Genomic DNA, 20,289 nt, shown 5'->3' on the forward strand with positions numbered 1-20,289 from the left:
GATTTAAAGCCTGAGTGAGGTGTTGATGGGCCAGATCCTGACACTTCAGCAACCTCTGAAGAGCTTCTGCAGTGCACCGAGGAAACAGTGGTTAACACAGGTGAGGACCTGCTTCCACCAAGGCTGAAAAGGAATTGATCCTGGAGTAGAAGCCTTGAAAGACTCCATGGAGAACCAAGCAGATTCCTAGGAATGAGAATATCTTCTCAACTTCAGCAGCCCTGCTGTGTGGAGGTAGAAAATGTCAGGAAATCCAGAGAGAAAACCAGACCCCTCCTGGGTCCAAGTTTGTATAGGTTCCAATTCAGTGCAAGTCTGGTCCTGGCCAGAGAGAGTGACAGCAGAAACCATCCACACCAGGATCATTTTAATCTCATTCTCAGCCTACAGAGATTATTTTTTTAACATCACCACTAGAAAGAAGTTTCTTTCTATGATTGTCAAGTACAGAAGTATAAGGTTGCATTCCTCTAGTCAAGATCTATAGGATCTATAGGAAGCATGACTTTTGAGACCCAGCTGGGCCTGATCCTGAAATTTTAAGAAGTCTTTATCTAGTAGCCTATCATAAGTGGTGGCTATGGTTTCCAGGGGCTTTTCCATATGAGCCTTTTCTGCAGAGTCAGAGTGTGTGGCAAAGTTCCAGTGATGCCTGGACTACTAGTAACTTTGATCTACCCATATGAAGGAGGGGCAGTCTACGATGCTTTCTTTTAACAGGGAATGTTTCAAACAAGCCCATCTCCTGCTCCTTATTAATAATACAGGATACGATGTAATGTGAACCCCAGATTCTTTGGATCAGGTGCCACACCAGAGAAGTTTTGTATTATTACTAATACTCAGTTAACTGTTGTAAGACCCTAGTTATGGAAGATTTGAATTTTGATACCCATAGTCATCTTTCTGATCATGTCAATTTGCAGTACACAGCAGTTTCCAGGAATTTCTAGAATTTTTCTCACAGTTTCTGTAATTTTATGTAAAAACTAAATGCTATCCATGGCATCCCTAGGTAAACTCATATTTAACCATTTCCAAAATCTTTGAGTCAGTATTTGGGAGAGTAGTTGGAATAATTTTATCTGGCACAAATGGCTTAATTTCTCAAGAGTGTTGGTGTATTCTCCTCTTCATTTTTCTTCTCTCTACAGGTGTTTGAGACATGATTGCTGCTGTCTTCTTGGCCATCCTGTGCTTGGGACTGGCCTCAGCTGCTCCAACACCAGATTACAGTTTGGATGCTGAGTGGGAGGAGTGGAAGAGGAACTTTGAGAAAACATACAGCCAAGTAGGTTACATGGACACCTGAAGCAGTGTCTTTGTAGAGCACGTTCAATGCTGTTGGGGGTCCATGGATATAACAGAGACCATAGATGCCATCCCTCTTGAGGTATCAATGTAACAGAAGATGAGCACAAGGTGGCCACTGTCTCTCTCATTGGGTGTCGAGAGTGGCTTGCTTCAGTGTCCTGAGATCCTTCCATGACCTCTAGGCATATGCAGCAGCCAGTCCCCTTGGTCAGGTAGTACAGGGGTGTAATTAGAAATGAATGCCATTCATTCTGTTTATTTCCAGGAGGAAGAAAGACATCGGAGAGCAATATGGGAAGACAATGTCAAGATGATCAAACTGCTCAGTGAGGAGAATGGCCTGGGGATGAACAACGTCACCGTAGAGATGAATGAATTTGGTGACATGGTGAGTGTGACTCAAACTGTCCCGCACTTGTTCTTTTCCTCTTCTGTTGTTTAAATTGAGTCTTTATGTGCTGTTCCCTGAAGACCGGTGAAGAGATGAGGGAAATGATGAAGGGGAGTTCAGTTCTGACTCTAAAGAATGGGAAACCCATCCAGAAACGAGAGATCACAGTCCCAAAATTTTTGGATTGGAGGACAAAAGGCTATGTCGCCCCTGTGCGGAGACAGGTATGACAACATCACTTGACTTCTTCCTCAACTGCTGGGATGGAGCAGGTTATTGACATGCCTATCTTGTTTGAATGTCGTACAACGTACTATTCACCAAACACATCCTTGTAACTTGAATGCCACTGGTACTGTAATTACCATTCTGTCGCTAGTAACTAATGTTTCCTGGTTGTCTCAATGAATGAGCAATCCCTACCTCATGCCTTAGCAATTATAGGACCCATTCACAGATAAATTCCGTGTACTACTTACCCTTAATCCTCCATCAATAGTCCTACTACATCTCCCACCAGACTTAATTTCTTCCATTAATGACATTTATTGCATCAGACATCCAATAGATCATGGTGTTATGTGTATCTGTGTGTTTTTGTGTGGCTACTCACTGCGGCATAAGACCCCTTTCAATGGAGATCGATCCTTCTTACTTAGGCATCAATCAAATGCCAATAGTCCATTTTTTGATAAAGCATTCAATATCTTAAGTTATTGTTTCAGTTAGTATTTGTTTGTGAATGACAATATTTTCTTCCCACCTCAGCTAGGTTGTGGTGCTTGTTGGGCTTTTTCTGTGGCTGCTTCCATAGAAGGACAACTGTTCAAGAAAACAGGCAAAATGATGCCACTGAGTGTCCAGAACCTAATAGACTGTTCTAGACGTTATGGCACTAATGGCTGCCAAGGAGGCAAAGTTTATAGTGCCTTCCAGTATGTAAAGAACAATGGAGGTTTGGAGGCTGAAGCAACCTATCCATATGAAGCAAGGGTAAGTGAGTTTACGGGATGGTCATTTCGATTCCACTGGGGCAAGAAGAAAATGGCAGAAATAATCCTTTGTTTTCAGAGGTCACATTGAATGGACAACCTCTCTTTTACACCACCAGTTCTGCCAAATAGTATCCACCATTGCATGCTTGTCTGATTCCATTGTTCAATGTAGGTGTTCTTGATTCTTTGCACATGGAGAATGAGCAAACCATTACACATATAATACAGATTTCTGTACCATGAAAGTTTCTTATAGATAGGTAGCCCAATGAGGTGTCACTGAAGCCTTAAGAGCTAATTTTCAGTTTCAAATCTCCTAGTAACATTTCCCTTCCTGGAATGATTTATAACAGTCCAGATGTGGGGTTGGTCCTCTGCAAAGTGCCAAGTGTTGTGGTTCTGACTTTTGCTCTCCAGAAGGTAAATGGAAGTAACCAAATCTTTTAACTGTTACCTTTTAAAGGAAGGACGCTGCAGGTACCGTGCTGAACGTTCTGTTGTCAAGGTTGCCCGCTTTTACGTTGTCCCAAGTAATGAAGAAGCCCTACTGAATGCTTTAGTAACTCATGGGCCCATTTCTGTTGGAATTGATGCTGAACATGAATCTTTTAAAAAGTATAAGGGAGGTAAGTATGTGGTTTTCTAGACATTAATGAGGAATGCTTGATACCCTTTGGGACATTCTGGGTTGATGTCCTAATAATGTATAAAATTTGAGGTGAGCATTAGTGTTTGTAAATTTTTCACCTGTCCATGCAATAATCATGTGTCCTGTCACTATGTGACATGACATCTCTATCTATGTGAACCCTTCATTATTCATCATTATTGTTAACTTTATTTACTTCATTTTTCTCTACCAGACATATTTTTAAGTTGTGGAATGATTGTCTTTTCAGAACTGAATTATAAAGAATTTCTTGCATTAAGTAATTTATGTTCAGTTAGGGTTTCCTGAATCGGGTTCTATTAGTGAAAACACAAAATATAAAAAAGTCATCTTATATGGGTATAGAGAAAGACTTTTTGTTATTTTAGTGCAATTATAACATGCCTCACTTACTATTGTTGACCATGGTCACTATCAGGTTCCTGGAGCCCTTCACTTCCTCAATTTATTTTTCAGGTATATACCATGAGCCTAAATGCAGACGTGATTCTCCTAACCATGGTATGCTGTTGGTCGGCTATGGCTTTGAAGGCAAAGAGTCAGAGGGCAGGAAATATTGGCTGGTCAAGAACAGGTATAAATTGATGAAATTATTTGTAGTTTAGTTTTCAAATGAGGTTTATGTTTATAGTGAGAGTTTATGTAGAAGTCACAGAAAGCAGTTACAATTAAGTTGAAAAGGAATGTGTGTGTGTGTGTGTGTGTGTGTGTGTGTGTGTGTGTAGACCTGATGTTGATATCAGTTGTCTTCCTTAGTTCTTATATATTGAGGAAGAAAGAGTTACTGGTCCTAGAGTTTTCTATTTTTGGTAGTGTGCTTATCCAGTTTGTTCTAGTAATGGCTCACTTCTGCAGTTACAGATTGACTGCAGAAACATCCTAGTTTTTTTAAAAGTTACTTTCATTTGTTGTAAGTGTGTGTCTGTATGATTGAATGCTGCATGTAAGCAGGTGCTCATGCAGACCAAATGAAGACACCACAGTCTCTACAGCTTCAGTTACAGGGGAGTGTGAGCTCACTGATTTGGCTGTGCTGGGAGGGAACTTTGGTCATGTGCAAGAGCTCCAAGTGCTCGTAGGCACTGAAACGTATCTTCAGCCTCATTTTGGCTTTAAGGAGAACTTGGGCTCACACCCCAAACCTTACGCTTGTGTAATCTGAATTTACTTTCTGATCGCTGTCTTCTGGAGCAAATAACATATAATATAGGAACACAGACTTTAGAGTCTGTCGCTGCTTTCCTTGGCAATCAATATAATCTTTGTATCATCGATTTTCTATTTCTCATTGTTTTTTTCTGAGCAACCTGTGGATGGAAGATGCCCTAATTTTCCCTGCTGTGACTTTTGCTGTCCTCTGTGAGATAACTCTTGGCACTCTGGAATCGATTCTCTGCCTTTTCTAATGCTTTCTATTGCATTGACCTCTGGCTCAGTGCTCAAATGCAGAGAGCTATTGCTATAATCCACTCTGTCATGTCTTTTCTACTAAGTGAAAAACCTGATTTCTTTCAGCCATGGTGACAATTGGGGCGAGAAAGGCTACATGAAGATTCCCAGAGACCAGAACAACTACTGTGGCATCACTTCCTATGCCATGTACCCTATGTTGTGAGCTGCTTGGTGATAAGAAGGAGGGGAAGATATTAGGGAAACACATACAGAAGAACCCCATCCTCTTTAAATTAGGCAACCTCTGCTGTGTGCAGAAGACACTATAGACATTGAAAAGCCAGAGTAGGAGATCAAATCTGGTATGTTTGCTCTAGTAAGACATGATTGCTGCTGTAACTGATGTTCTGTACCGATTTGTGTCTTGAATTCCTGTGGTAACTTGATTGCTAACTGTTCCAATGTACCAAATGATGCCTTTAAAAATAAACATTAAATTCAAATGTAGTGTCTGCTCTTTGAGTTTTTGTGAGGTGACATTTTTTATGGTCAAACACAGTATTTGTCTTGAAGACAGAACTGACTGTGGTGCTGGTGTTCTAGGAGGAAGAGTGGGTGGTTCCTCTGTGATGGATGGCTTTTCATCATTGTTTCTGGTTTGCTTGCAGAGTTCTCTTTGCACATCACCAACAGTGGTATGAAAGATTTTTATGAAAACTCTTGGCTTCTGTGCGGTATGATGGCACCTTGTACTGCTCTACCATATTGCTGGGTGTAACTCTCCCTTGTTCAGCATCTCAATCTTGTACCAGCTTCCCTGTGACTGTGTCAGAGACATCAAAGTGACCATGTCTGCAGTTACAACAACACATATACCGAAGGACTTCTCACATCAATACAATATATCTTGAGTATAGTTTCTTTTTTAATTAATTAGATTTTTGTTCTTAAAACATTTTCATTTATTTTTCATACCAACCATCGTAGTTTAGCAGTTTCACCTCCCTCCACTCCTCCCAGTACCCCCACCCTTTCCATCTACTCTTTTCCCCTTCCACTCCTCCTCTCTCTCCATTTAGAAAGGAGCAGTGACACAGGTCTGAGAAGCGTTTGGAGAGGGGGAGGTGGTTAGCTTTGAAGCCTTTGATTGGCATGCTACAATCCTTACAACCATAGACATTATTTCCTAAGCTGTCGGTTGTTCTCCACAAACTGGTGGTGATGCTCCATTGCTGAAACAACATTTATATTATCTCCCTGAATACAAGTTCAAGCCAGAGAGGATTTCAGCAATGAATGTGGAAGTAGATATGGGCTACCACCCCTAACCTTAACATAGGCATATTGAAAGAGGAAGCAACCAAATGCAGCAATCAGTGAGCAAACCCAATATGATGCCTCCAAGTAATAACAAATTACAGAATGAGTAAAGGAGGAGATTTCACAACAGTTATGGGAGGTCAAGTTTTCTTAATATCCCTACCTTTTAATATAACTACAATGGAAATTTCTTTCAATTTGCCTATGTTAAAAAAACTACTCAGCCCATAGACATAGACAAATTTTTACACAGAAAAAATGAAATGATGGATGCTGAATTTGGGAGAGAGGGGATAGTGAATTATTGTTTAACGAGCCCAGAGTGTTCCCAAAGAAAAGAAAACCCATTAATAGAGCTATTTGGTATAAACTAAACAGAGACTCTGCTTTGTTTTCCCAGTCACCCCTAGCCAAATAATCTCACAGAAACTATATTAATTACAGCACTGTTTGACCTATTATCTCAGGCTTATTATTGACTTACTTTTACATCTTAAATTAACCCATTTCTATTATTTTGTATTTTACCACAAGGCTCATGATTTGTTACCTCTTGCATCTTGGGGGGCTACATGGTGTCTGCCTTACTGCCGTCTTTTCTTCTCTGTCTCTGCTTTGATTTCCTGCCTTGTCATATTCTGCCCTGTCATAGGCCAAAGCAGCTTCTATATTATCCAATGGTAATAAAACATATTCATAGTATACCGAGGGTAACCGCACATTAACTGGCAAATAGTTGTACAACAAAGGGGCATGTTTGTGGGGCTCCTTAAATGAAGCAATGTCTAAACTAATACATGTGTCATTCAACTCAAACTTGCATATGACTGCCCGATGCAATCTCCAAATGCAAAAATCATCAGACAGTATCATGATATCCAGACTGCCTTTGTCTTGAATCCCTTTCCTGTTTGTGGGTTACCCACCCTTACGTTTCTTGTGAGAGCCAGTTGTGTTCCACCTTGACACAGGGAAACAGCATCCCCAGGGTCTGTATTCTCACAACATCCCTCTGTAGCTGTGGACTAATGAAATACTAAGCTAGAACATACTCATTCCATTCTACGGATAGCAAAACCTCTCACTCCAATCTAAAGTAACTGTTTGTTCTGGATAGTTTTATGTCAACGAGGCATAGGCTAGAGTCATCAGAGAGGAGCAAGCCTCAATTGAGGAAATGCCTCCACAAGACTGGGTTGTAGGTAAGCCTGGAAGGCATTTTCTTAATTAGTGATTTATTTGGGGAATACCAAACCTATTATGCATGGGGCCATCTCTGGGGTGTTAATCCCGAGTTCCATAAAAAAGCAGGCTGAGCCAGCCATGATGAGCAAGCCAATAAGCAGCATCTCTTCATGGCTTCTGCATCAGCTCCTGCCTCCAGGTCCCTGCTCTGCTTGAGTTCCTGTCCTGACTTCCTCTGATGAACTTTGAGGAGGAAGCACATGCTGAATAAACCCTTCCTCCTCAAGCTTCTTTGTTCATGGTGTTTCACCACAGCAATAGTAACACTAAGACGTTGTATGGTTGACAACTTTACCAGGAAACTTGTTTTTTATTTTATTTTATTTTTGAGTCATCTGTTTACAAAAAGCATCATGTATCATGTGATCCTTCAAGGAACAAAGGCTGGTTCTCTGCCTTCTCCTGATAAGATCCACACAGTCTCCTGAGGCAGCCCACACCCACCCCTCCAGGACATCTGGGATCAGATCTCAGTACTTGTCCCAGAACCTGGAGGCCCAATCCAGTCACCAGCATAGCCAATCAGAAGGGCAAGACTGACTTACTGGCCAGAAACTTTGTATTTAAGGCCCAAGTGAATCACAGCCGTTCAAGATCCTGGGATCTCAGCCAAGCTTTAAACTGAGTCTGTGGAAAGCATTGAGGCATCAGAAGTCTTCCCGGTAAGGCCACACCTCTTCTAAAACAGAATGATAAGGGACAGGGAATGAGAGGATCCTTCTGGAGAATTGGGCAGGAATGAAACTATACGTTTAACATCTGAAGCTCTACTGTGTGGAGGTGGAAGTGGGTGGAAAAACAAAAGGGAAAAACAGCCCCCCCACCATGGGTCAACTTGGCATTGGTTCCCATAAAGTACAAGTCCGGGGCTTTCTACAGAGTCATTCAGCTGATTCTTGTGCTTCAGGTATCATTTCCTTCTCTTCCTGAACCAACAGGGATCATCTTCTTGCACACTGCCCCTGGGGAAAATGCAACATTCTTCACTGACATGTGTAGAAGTATTGGTAGATTGCATGGCCCTCAACAAGTCTTATAGTGAGTGTTGTTTAAGAAACACATTAAGTCGTGACTTGAATCTAAAAGTGATTATACCTTGTATCCCACCTACACTGGTTTTCAGTGGCTTTTCCCTGTGATCCTTTCATCACTGAAGTAGAGAATAAAGAATGTAATCACAAAGGTGGAATCAAGGGAATCATATTGATCCTCCTTATATTTTCGAAAAACAACAGTTCAGAAAATTTTCATTCAAAAGGGGGGTTTTCATGACAAGCCTACATAACGATGATTAGGTGGGAGTATGATTGTTGTTGGGCCACAACTCTTGGGGTTACCTTATGGTTAGGATCAAACGCCACATAGGACAAGCTTCATGTCATACAACTCCATGTACTAAGCTCCCAGTTGTGTAACTTTTTAATTTTGAGGCGTGAGGACATCCTTCTGAAAATAAAAGCTTGTAGTACATAGGCTGTTTGGACACATACTTTGCATTTTGGTGGAGCATCTAAATACCTCCATGGTATCTTTATCCAAAATACGTATTTATTCATTTCCCAAGTCTGTGGATAAATATTTGCAATAGTACTTCAGGTAATTTTATCCACCATGGATGTCTTTATTTCTCAGGAAGGAGTAAGAGTTATTTTAGGAGTGTTGCTGTCGTCCCAGTTCTATTTCTCCTCCTCGTTCTCCAGGTCGTGAGAGATGACTCTTTTTGTCTTCCTGGCCATCCTGTGCTTGGGAGTGGCCACAGCTGCTCCCTCATCTGATCACAGTTTGGATTCTGAATGGCAGGAGTGGAAGATAAAATATGGAAAAAACTACAGCCTGGTGAGTAATATAAAAACTATCCAGAGAGGCCCCACAGAGAATAGCCCGTGTTGTGAAGGTTTATGGGTGCGACAGAGGCCAGAGAGACCACCTCAGCAATTGCCCAAAGCTGTGCATGGAGAGCACAAGGTGACCAGGATCTCTGTTCTTAGGTGTGTGGAGAATGGCTTCTGATGAAGTGTCCCGAGATCTGTCTCACGACCTCTAGTTGCTGCTGGCAGTGAGTCCCATTGGTCAGCTTGAGTAGCGGTTTGATCAGAAAGAAATGTCATCCATTATGTCTATTTCCAGGAGGAAGAAGGACAGAGGAGAACAGTATGGGAAGAAAATAAGAAAATGGTTCACCAGCACAATATGGAATATAACCAGGGGAAACATGGCTTCACCATGGAAATGAACGCCTTTGGTGACATGGTGACTGTGATTTGCATTGCTTTACATTGTGGTTTTTGTTGGTTTGTTATTTTGTTTTTTATTTCAATTCATTATGTGAAGTCTTATGCTTTTTAATGATTTATGTTCTTTTCCGTGAAGACTGGTGAAGAATTCAGGAAAATGATGACTGATATTCCAGTTCAGACTCCTAGGAAGAGGAGAAGTATCCAGCAATATAGGGTCAGCTATGTCCCTAAATTTGTGGATTGGAGAAGGAGAGGCTACGTGACTCCTGTGAAGACACAGGTATAGAATTGATATCTCTCTGTGCCAAGTGTGGAGTGACACATAATTCACTTTTAATATATATTTTTATTTTTGGAAGGTTTTGTATCTTTGTGTTATATATATAGATCATATCCATGACCATGATCCCCATCTACCTAGTGGTCTCCCCCAAATCATCCTCCAGACTTCATGTCCTATGTATTGCCCATATGTTCATGCAAACATGAGCAAACTGCCAGCAGTCAGGTCCCCCAGAAGAATAAAAATCCCTCCCTGGCACCAGTTACCTGCTAACAGTTCATTCGTTGACACAGTACTCAGTTGTCTGATTTGAAGTTGCTATTTGTTCTTTGATGACCGTCTTCTCTTCTCTGCTTAGGGTAGGTGTAATTCTTGTTGGGCTTTCTCTGTGGCTGGTGCCATAGAAGGACAGATGTTCCGGAAAACAGGCCGACTGACCTCCTTGAGTCCACAGAACCTGGTGGACTGTTCTAGACCTGAAGGCAATCTGGGCTGTTATAAAGGCAACACATACTATGCTCTAGAGTACGTTCAGTATAACGGAGGTCTGGAGGCTGAGGCAACGTATCCGTACGAGGCGAAAGTAAGTGGATCTACTACGCTACTGTCATTCCAGCCAGCTTCAGACAAGGGGCAATTGCAGAATAATCCAGTGTCTTCAGAACTCCCGTTGGAAGGTAGAATCGATGTACACCAGCAGTGGTCTCATGAGAGCATCAGTCCTTGCACGGGTTTCTAATGTGATGGTTTCCTTGTAGCTGTTCCTGTGCTATGCACCCAGAGAATATGCAAAACACTCCACTTTTAATGGAGATTTCTCCCTGTGGTAATTTCTTACAGACTTAAAGACCTATGAGGTGTCACTGAAGACATGAGAGTTGATTTTCAGTTCCCAATCTTCCAGTAACATTTTACTTCCTGTGATGATTTATAACAGTCCAGACATGGGGATGCTCAGCTGCAAAGGGTAGGGTTGTGGTTCTGATGCATGTTACCTAGGAGGTAGGTTGAGGAAACTGAGCCTCTTCTCTCTTTACCTTGTAAAGGAAGGACACTGCAGGTACCATCCTGAACGTTCTGCTGCTAGAGTTATAGACTTTGTGTTTGTCTCAAAGAATGAGGAAGCCTTAATGCATGCTGTAGCAACTATTGGGCCCATCTCTGTTGGAATCGATGCTAGACATGAATCTTTCAAGTTGTATAGGGGAGGTAAGCGGGTGTTTACCTACGTTTGTCAATCTATGATTCTTGACTCCTTTGGGGGTCAAACAACCCCTTCACAGGAGTTGCATATCAGATATCTTCCATACCAGACATTTATATTATGATTCGTAACAGTAGCAAAATTATAGTTATGAAGTAGCAACAAAAAATAATTTCATGATTGGGGTCATTACCACATGACAAACTATTAAAGTGTCACAGCATTAGGAAGGTTGAGAATCACTGCTCGAGATGCTATTGAAGAATGGTCGTGAAACTTCTGCTAGGCATAGAGCCCAAGTTTCTGCGCATAACATTTGATGCTCATAATTAGATCACTGGATTCCATGTATGATTATGCAATAATTATGTGTGTGGTTTTCATTCAACATACTATTTCCATGTCTGTGAGCATGTTGTAATTTATAGCTATTTTTAGGCTTAATTGTCAATGTTTTCCCACTTCGTATGCACTAACATATGGAAAGATTGCCTTTTTAGACATGAATTATGAAGAGTGCCTTGGATTAAGTAACTTATTTTCAGTTATACTTTCCTGGACTGGTGTACCATTAGTGAAAATTCAAGGTGAGAGGGCACCATATGTTTGTAGGAAAGTGTGTATTAGCAAAGCTGTGTTCTTCATTTGTACTTCTTTGGCATTTGATGAGAACCTGAATCAGGAATCCTGCCCTAATTTTGCTTTTTTTTTTTTGTCCATTAGAAAATGCCTTATTTACTGTTTTGGGCCATGGTCACTATTAGGTTCCTGGGGCATCTCACTCCTTTGATTTTATTTTTCAGGTATTTATTACGAGCCAAACTGCCGCAGTGATGTCATCAACCATTCTGTTCTGTTAGTCAGCTATGGCTATGAAGGAAGAGAATCAGATGGCAGCAAATACTGGCTGATAAAGAACAGGTAGAAATTGCAACCATTATTTATATTTATATTTAAATTTCCAAATGGATTTTCTGTTTGGAGTCTGAATCTAGACAGAGCTTCTTTTTTTTTGACCAATTGTATGTGTGCATGCAGCATGTCTATTTGCATGTGTTTGTGTGCAACCAATGACGGTACCAGTTGTTTGCCTCGGCTGTCCTTCAAGGCAGATCTCACTGATTCTAGAGTTTACTGTTCAGTATAGTTCCTCAGCCAGGCTGCTGAGGTATGTCCTCACTTACGGGATTTCAGGCAAGCTGCAGTGACCACCAGGCTTTTTAAAAAATTATTATTTTCACTCATGGAAGGGTGTTTTTGTGAGTTTATTCTACCTGTGAGCAGGTGCCCAGGGAGACCTGAAGAGGACATCAGGTTTCCTCAGACTGTGGTTACAGCAGGCTGCGAGCAGACTGACGTGGTTGCTGGGAAAGGAACCTAGCTACTATGGTAAAGCCCCTTGCTGTTAGGCACAGAGCCCTCGCCAGCACTCATGCTGGCTTCATGTGGGACCCTGGACTTGAAGTATCCTCATTCCTAGTTTGTGGCCAGCTCTGGACCCTTTGGACTCTCTCTGTGATGGGGACAACGAACTCATAGTGTGTGGTCATAGCATCAGGTTCAGCCACTGGTTTCCTTGGGTGCTAATAGCATGTTTGTGTCTGTGATTTTTCTAAAAGCGAGTATATTTGTTAGTTCTGTGCCTCCTGTAGGTGGAAAGATACCCTGCTTTTCCCCTGCTGTGAGTTTCAGTCCTGTGCAAAGTAGCTCTTGGTTTTCATAAGCTGACATTCTGCATTTTCTGATCGCTGTGTTGAGTAGGCTATAGGCCCAGTGTTCACGAGAGGAGTTATTGTAATGAATCCACTGTCCTGTGATCTTTCTTCTAAATGGGAAACATGGTTCTTTTCAGTCATGGTGAGAAATGGGGCATGAACGGCTACATGAAGATTGCCAGAGACAAGAACAACCACTGTGGAATCGCTACATATGCCATCTACCCCAGAGTGTGAGCTGCCTGAGGGTGCCAAGGAAGGACTAGACTGGGGAGAGCCCATAAAAAGGAGGCACATTCCTTTAGCATGACCGATCTCTGCTGCATTAATATAGTGCTTGAGTCACTGAAGAACACATCTGTGATGTGTTTACTCCAGGAAGACACGGGGCTACTGTAACTGAAACTCTGCTCTGATTTGTGTTTGATTCCTGTAGAAACTTTATTTTATTTTTTTATGACTGTACCAAATAATGTCATTAAGAAGGTTTAAGCTCAAATGTACTGTCTGTCTTCTTTCAGTTTTTATTGTTATGACTTTTTAAAATTTAAGTAATTCTTTTTAATATGTGTTTTACCTAAAAAATAACTACATTGCCCCCTTTTTTCTTTTCTTCCTCCAACTCCTCACATAGCCCCCTCTTTTCCTCTCAGATTGATTTTTTGTTTTTCTTTGGTAATTTTATATATCTAAAATATATATTATATAATATACTTACTATACTTTAATATATTATTAAAACATTAAACATATTCTAACATATATTAAAACATGCAAAATATATTTATATTTTATATATGCTAATATATTTAACACAATATACTTTGGTGTTTATATATAATATATTACATAAGTATATTATATATAATAAAACCTGAAGAATCCAGTTTTGTTGTTTATTTGCACATGACTTCAGGACTGTTTACTTTGCATTGGGTAGGGGTTTGTCTCTGGGAGAGTCTCTGAGAGCTTGTCCTCCTCTTGGCATTCACAGATCCTGCACTTTAGACCCAAGAAACACTGTGGAAGATAGGGCAGAAGAGGGTCATGAAGTCTGCGATGAGACTGCGTCTCCTAGAAACGGCTCGTTAAACCATGCACGAACAATGACACTATCAGTAGACATGCTAACTCAGAAGGGCGACCATCCCAAGAGTCCCAGTCTTAGGCAAAAACTAGATAATTAACACAGCGACATTGTATTCAAATAAGTAATCAGCATGAAGACATACATTTTTGTGATGTTGGTATTCTGGGAGAAAGAGTCAGTGGCTCTTTTGCCACAGTCTCCAGGAGAATCCACTCCATCATGACTTAGGAGAGCAAAATAAGTTGGGGTTGTCAAAAAAAAGCCTCACAGGAGTGCAGATCAGGAGACTTGTTTAGGCCTAAGGATGGGGTCTTCAAATGCAAACAGTTACCTGCTATCTGAGTGGTACACGGCATAAAACAAGGTGGCTTCAACATCTAATACCAAGCTCAGTGCTTGTCTCTTAGAAGCCCCTTCGCTCCCTGTGATCTTGATTCTGTGTGAGTGTATATTTCCACAACATCCTATGATCTCTAGAGAAAGGTTGTGGGTGCCTTCTTGTCTTTCTGAATTATGTGGGGCAGGTGAGGACACTGAAGGCTTGTTTTTAGCATTTTATGATCCTCTGTGACTTAGTGAGGAAATATTCTCTCAACGTTCATCTCCATGCTCTGATCTCCAGTCAGGGTTTTCAGTGGAGACGATTTTCCTGTTTGGGAAGTCACCTCGTATCTCTGCTTTTCCTTGAGCAGGGAGCTAGTCATTGCTCGTAGTGGCCTGAACAGTTCTCCATTCTAGAGAAGCCAGGTTCTGTCCTTGCAGTAAAAACCCTTCTTTATAAGACAATTCATATATTTTGCTTACATATTCAAATGACTAAGTATTTCTACCTGCTGTATTGGTGCAATTCCCCAGCTCATTTTGAATTCACTTATTTCTATTAAGTAGAGTGGAAATCAGAATTGTTGTAATTTCAATATTTCCCTCCAGGCATTTCCTTGATAGTTTTCTGATCACTTTTATTCAGCTGTGAGCACTCTGACCTTCCAGTATGGTCTGTCTTGGACAGACATCCTTACTAGTGCAATAGCAGCATTTACACCATGAGAGTTACCAATCTTTTTCTGATTGGAATTAAGTTTCCTAGCAGGGAGCACCTCTTTGGGGGATGAGATGTGGAAGAATTTCTTCTTTTTTGCTCTTAAATTTTTATTATTATTTAAATTTTTTTTGTTTTTTTTTTTTCGAGACAGGGTTTCTTTGTGGTTTTGGAGCCTGTCCTGGAACTAGCTCTTGTAGACCAGGCTGGTCTCGAACTCACAGAGATCCGCCTGCCTCTGCCTCCCGAGTGCTGGGATTAAAGGCGTGCGCCATCACCGCCCGGCAAAATTTTTTAATTATAAATATATTTTGTTTATATCCTTTCCCTCCCCAAATCCTTCCAGATCCTCTTCTCCACCAAACTTAAAGTTCTCTCTCAGAAAAACAAACAAAAATCCAATACAGAAACAAACTCCCTCAACTAAGAAAACAAAACAAATCTGTACTCAAAAAGAAAGAAAATAACCAACTGTACCAAACTGTAACAAAATAAAAGCAGCACACACACACACACACACACACACACACACACACACACACACTGGAGTCCATTACATGTTGGCCAACTATGACTGAACATGAGGCCTCTCTTGGAGTGGTTGATAGATCCAGTGTCATTCTATTAGAGAACATACATATTCCTTCTCTCAGCAGCTGAGAGTGACAGATGAGTTGCTAACATTTACCCTAGTGGCTAGGGTTTCTTTCATTAATTCTGTCATTTTAAAAAAAAATATATAACAAAATACAATATAAGATAAAACAAAATCTATCACATCAGAGTCGGACAAAGACGTTTAAAAGAAGGAAAAGAGCCCAAAATCAGGTGCAAGAATCATTTGCACACTTAGGAATCCCATAATCTCACTAAACTGGAAGCCATGGTATACAGAAAGAGGACGTGTTAAGGACCTGTGCTGGTCCTGTGCATATAACTTTAGTCTCTCTGAGTACGTGTGAACTTCGTTCCTGTTCCTTCAGAAGTCCTTGTTTCCTTGGTGTCCTCTATACCCTCTGGCTCCTACACTTCCTCTGCCTCTTCCTCTTCCATAGCTGTAGGGGAAGGGATCTGATGGAGACATTCCTTTAGGGTTGAGTGTTCCACAGTCTCTCACTCTCTGTATATGGGCCTCTGTATTTGTCCCCATCTCTTGCAGGAGGAGGCTTCTCTGATGATACATGAACAAAAGCACCGATCCACAAGTAGAGCAGAATACCATCTGGACTTACTTATAAATACATTTTTTTTAAAGACCAGTAGTATTTGGTTTTACCTATGTCTCAAAACTATCTAGTATACAGGGTTCTTGATTACCCAAGCACTGTTAGGTATGGATTCCATCTAGTGGAAAGGGTCTTAAGTCAAATCAGTGATTGTTTGGTTTCTTCTACAAGCTTTGTGCCAGGATTTTCCTAGTACACCTTGCTTGCAGTAAATCATTATAGATAAAGGGTTTGTGTTTGGCTTGTGCTTACATTTCTTTTTAAAGAGAGTGTTGTTCTTAATTTCCGCGGGTTGTTCTTAATTTCTGCGGGTTAGACGAGGGTTACGCTAGAAAAGACACAGACACGCGGCGGTACCACGTGGTACACTTTTTAATGGGAGGGGAAAACACACTAGGAAAAGTGAAAGGAAGGGACAAAGGGAAGGGATAATAAAAAGGGCCGAACTTGTGGCTTGTCCTTGCTTTTAACAGAGGATGCAAAGGCTTCTGGGAAATGTGTCCCGCGCTTGCCGTGCGCTGGAGTCCAGAGGGTTGTTGGGAGTTGTAGTGTTGCAAGGGAACAACATTTCACCCTTTTGGTTTGATTAAAAAAAATTGGGGGACCTTAAAGGGTAGGGAATGGGGGCGTAGTCCAGTCTCTCATGGCTGCTTCCTGCTGACTTTGGGCATTGAGGGGTCCAGGGAATGTCCGATTATCTTGGCAATGTCCCATTGGCGTTTGTGGTCGCTGGTGTAGTTGGTCACTGATGTCCAGGGTTGCTGGCTGGTGTAGTCGGTCACTGATGTCCAGGGTTGCTGGCTGGTGTAGTCGGTCACCGATGTCCAGGGTTGCTGGCTGGTGTAGTCGGTCAATGATGTTTGAAGTCCTGGCTGTCGTCTGAGGCGGCTGATTGAAGAAATCTGTGTGGCTTTTCCTGAGTAGCTGGGTCATCATTAAGATGCTGGAAGGCAAAAGTTGCATTAGTAAAAGAAAAAAAATTAAAAGAAGGGGGGGGAATTTTTGGAGAATCCGAGTCACGGCACCAAAATGTTGTTCTTAATTTCCGCGGGTTGTTCTTAATTTCTGCGGGTTAGACGAGGGTTACGCTAGAAAAGACACAGACACGCGGCGGTACCACGTGGTACACTTTTTAATGGGAGGGGAAAACACACTAGGAAAAGTGAAAGGAAGGGACAAAGGGAAGGGATAATAAAAAGGGCCGAACTTGTGGCTTGTCCTTGCTTTTAACAGAGGATGCAAAGGCTTCTGGGAAATGTGTCCCGCGCTTGCCGTGCGCTGGAGTCCAGAGGGTTGTTGGGAGTTGTAGTGTTGCAAGGGAACAACAGAGAGAGCATAGCTTGCTCCTGTACCAAAGATGCTAAAATGTATGGGAGAAGGAGTTTTGTAGGTACCCACTAGAATTCTCCATGTTTAGTGAGTTCTGTGAGTGTTGTTTCAGCATGGTGCCTTGCTGTCAGTGGAGAGCAGCTTACAGTCTTGACAACAGTTTGGGTTCCTTGGGGATTCCTGTGAGATCCATTTTGTCAAAAAATCAATTAGATGTAACTTAATCCCAGTACTGGATGCTTTGTTTGGTAACAAGAGCCCGTTTGGTACTGTCTCCATTATTTGGGGATTTCATTTAGATTTCCTTCATATATGTAGGTATTCCAGAAAGTTGTATTAGGCTGTGGAAGGGTTTCTTACGGCCTTATTATCTGAGCCAGAAAAACAGGAATTTCCTGAGAGGGGAAATTTTTAAATAACTTTAGGTCAGGATACATGTGTCAGTATTTCCCACTAGGTGGCACCATTAGGTAAGAGAAAGACAAGCTTAGCATGTTTTGTTACATTTGTAGATCTTACCATTGAAAATTCTTTGCATTAATTTCATTTGGAAACCCCATAGAAGTCAGGAAATTAGTAACAGGAAGTGTGTGTGGGAGGCTTTAAAGAGAGGGGATACAGAATGCAGTTTGTACAACATTAAAAGGAAACAATTGGAGGGAGGTTTAAATGGTGATTGGAGATCTGAGGGCAAGGGAGAGAATAGAGGAATAAATAACCCTGAAAACCTTTTGAAAATGTCATGCAGTAAACTTCCTAAAATATTGCACACACATGCCCTTATTTCTGCCTTGAGTCACAGAACAAGGGTGTATCACGCTAGCACTGACCTGAGCATCCTCCTACTGCCTAACTGTCATAGTGCTGGAAGGGACTATGCACAGCACTGGAGGTGAAAGGTCATTACCACTCTTACCAAGATGTGAGGCCTCTGAGCTACAATGTATTTTGTCTTGACAAGACTTGCCAGTCGGGAGTGTAATAGTGTCATGAACATTACTGAAGTTATCAACCAACTCATGATTGGATTTAAGTGCTGCTCCACAGGATGAAAATCATACCTGGAACCATTGTTGGGCAAAGCTTCTGTGGCTAGAGAAGTCATAAACTTTAGTGAAGGAAGATGCTACAATTATTCTATCAAGTGAACGTAGTACTAAACTGATTCCTGTAAGGTCCTTACACCCATGGATTAACCCATCTCTTAACCCTGTTCAGAGAGACTTCCATTTGCAGTAGATTTTATTAAACAGAGATCCAAAACTCATTAAGGTTCTGAGAATAAAAGATACAGAATTGTCTGAGCGAGATGGTACATCTTTGTCACACTCACCTCTGAAGGGTCAAGCAAGGATCATGGTCAGTTCCCCTTCTAATGCCAGGTCTTTTCTCCCAAGATTCCTCTCAATTCTGGAGGACACTGCTGCTGAACTCTGAGAGCTTACACTGCAGTTTTTGGTGTTACGTTGTCTCTCCTCTCAAAGAATTGTACAGAATTTTAGAATCACTTCTTGTTATCAGAACAGCTCTGATAAAACAGTGAGCATCCCCATTGCTCATTATGTGGAGAATGGTCTACATCATTCTAAACATGCCTCATCAAGGATCCTTTTTCTTATAACAAGTTCTGTTATTCAGTATGTGGGCATTCTTAACTAGAAAGATATCTCCATTATATACATTCTAGGATAGGGAAGGAGAGAAGGGAGCAGTATCGGAGAAGAATATGAGAACGACCAAAATGCTCCATGCAGAATCTGACCAGGGGAAGTGCAGCTTTACCATTGGAATGAACTTCTTCGGTGACATGGTGAGTGTGGCATGGATGGCGTCACACCGTCTTTCTCCACTTCAGTTCCTTACATGGAGTTTTGTTGTTGTTCGTCAATGACTTATTTACTTTTCCTTTAAGACTGGTGAAGAATTTTGGAAAATGATAACTCATCCTCGAGTCCCATATCCCAGGAAGGTGAAGAGAATTCAGAAACATATGGTTGGTGACATTCCCAAAGAAAAGCTATGCAACTTGTGTGCAGTATCAGGTATGACAGAATCACATGCTCATTTTTCTCATCATTGGGAAGATGAGAAGGAATTGATATCTATGTGTGTTCAGTGTAGAGTGACATAAAATTTATTTCTAAAGAATGTTTTCATTCTCTGATGGTTTCACATATCCATATTGATCATACCAATAAACTATTGTACACTTAGAGACTCTACCACATCTTTCTTCAGACTTCATGACTGTTTTATAAAAATTGTCATTAGTAATCATCAGACAACAGTATGTCACTTTCCCTGTGGCATAAGCAAGTGGCCACTTGTTAAGTTCCAAAGAATGACGTTCCCTCCCTGCCTAGTGCTGATAGTTCATTTTTTATTCAAAAAACTATTCAGCTGTTTGAGTTGTTGGAATTGCTACTTGTTTGTGGATGACTATCTTTACTTCTCTGCTTAGGGTAGATGTAATTCTTGTTGATATTTTTTTAGTGACTGGTGCCACAGAAGGGCAGATGTCCCAAAAAACATGAGAACTGGTTCATCTGAGTGTACAGAACCTACTGGACTGTGCTAAACCGCAAAGCTCTTCTTCAAGCTCTACAAACTATGCCTTACAGTATGCGAAGGACAATGGAGGCCTGAGGAAAATGTATCCATTTGATACAAGGTAAGTAGAATGTCTAAGTTGTCATCTCAGTCCCTTTTAGGCAAAGGGACAACCTCAGAAATAATCAATTGTCTTTAGAATCCTATTAAATGGCAGACTCTCCTTTAAACCACCAGGGCTGTCAACACAATGTCAGCATTTACATGGTTATTTGAATCAGTGGTTTTC

General features: G+C 41.2%; 2 protein-coding genes across 4 annotated transcripts; both read left to right on the forward strand.

Moving 5' to 3' along the window:
* Positions 1 to 1,165: 1,165 nt before the first annotated feature.
* On the forward strand, positions 1,166 to 5,011 carry LOC121453392 (cathepsin 7-like). 2 transcript variants are annotated; one of them, XM_041660132.1, is made up of 7 exons: positions 1,166 to 1,291; positions 1,580 to 1,702; positions 1,786 to 1,929; positions 2,474 to 2,702; positions 3,168 to 3,326; positions 3,827 to 3,944; positions 4,886 to 5,011. In XM_041660132.1, exons 1-7 carry the CDS (start codon positions 1,166 to 1,168, stop codon positions 4,983 to 4,985), a joined length of 999 nt encoding a protein of 332 aa, XP_041516066.1. In that variant the 3' UTR covers positions 4,986 to 5,011. The 2 variants fall into 2 exon arrangements, with proteins under 2 accessions (XP_041516066.1, XP_041516067.1); XM_041660133.1 differs by having other exon boundaries at positions 2,474 to 2,698; positions 3,164 to 3,326.
* Positions 5,012 to 9,037: 4,026 nt separating this feature from the next.
* LOC121453393 (cathepsin 8-like) lies at positions 9,038 to 13,003 on the forward strand. 2 transcript variants are annotated; one of them, XM_041660135.1, is made up of 7 exons: positions 9,038 to 9,163; positions 9,455 to 9,577; positions 9,698 to 9,844; positions 10,206 to 10,434; positions 10,898 to 11,056; positions 11,855 to 11,972; positions 12,904 to 13,003. In XM_041660135.1, exons 1-7 carry the CDS (start codon positions 9,038 to 9,040, stop codon positions 13,001 to 13,003), a joined length of 1,002 nt encoding a protein of 333 aa, XP_041516069.1. The 2 variants fall into 2 exon arrangements, with proteins under 2 accessions (XP_041516069.1, XP_041516068.1); XM_041660134.1 differs by having other exon boundaries at positions 10,206 to 10,430; positions 10,894 to 11,056.
* Positions 13,004 to 20,289: the final 7,286 nt, after the last annotated feature.

The sequence above is a fragment of the Microtus oregoni genome, unplaced genomic scaffold (assembly GCF_018167655.1).
Source record: "Microtus oregoni isolate MIOR12 unplaced genomic scaffold, Mior012 000011F_ref0000422, whole genome shotgun sequence".
NCBI lineage: Eukaryota > Metazoa > Chordata > Mammalia > Rodentia > Cricetidae > Microtus > Microtus oregoni.

Excerpts from the sequence above, each read along its gene's own strand:
- LOC121453392 (XM_041660132.1), top strand. The coding sequence starts at position 1,166 with ATGATTGCTGCTGTCTTCTTGGCCATCCTGTGCTTGGGACTGGCCTCA. Across the intron at positions 2,703-3,167 it reads TCCATATGAAGCAAGGGTAA|GACGCTGCAGGTACCGTGCT; the intron begins GTGAGTTTACGG and ends TTTTAAAGGAAG. Across the intron at positions 3,945-4,885 it reads TATTGGCTGGTCAAGAACAG|CCATGGTGACAATTGGGGCG; the intron begins GTATAAATTGAT and ends GATTTCTTTCAG.
- LOC121453393 (XM_041660135.1), top strand. The coding sequence starts at position 9,038 with ATGACTCTTTTTGTCTTCCTGGCCATCCTGTGCTTGGGAGTGGCCACA. Across the intron at positions 9,845-10,205 it reads TGACTCCTGTGAAGACACAG|GGTAGGTGTAATTCTTGTTG; the intron begins GTATAGAATTGA and ends TTCTCTGCTTAG. Across the intron at positions 11,057-11,854 it reads TTTCAAGTTGTATAGGGGAG|GTATTTATTACGAGCCAAAC; the intron begins GTAAGCGGGTGT and ends TTTATTTTTCAG.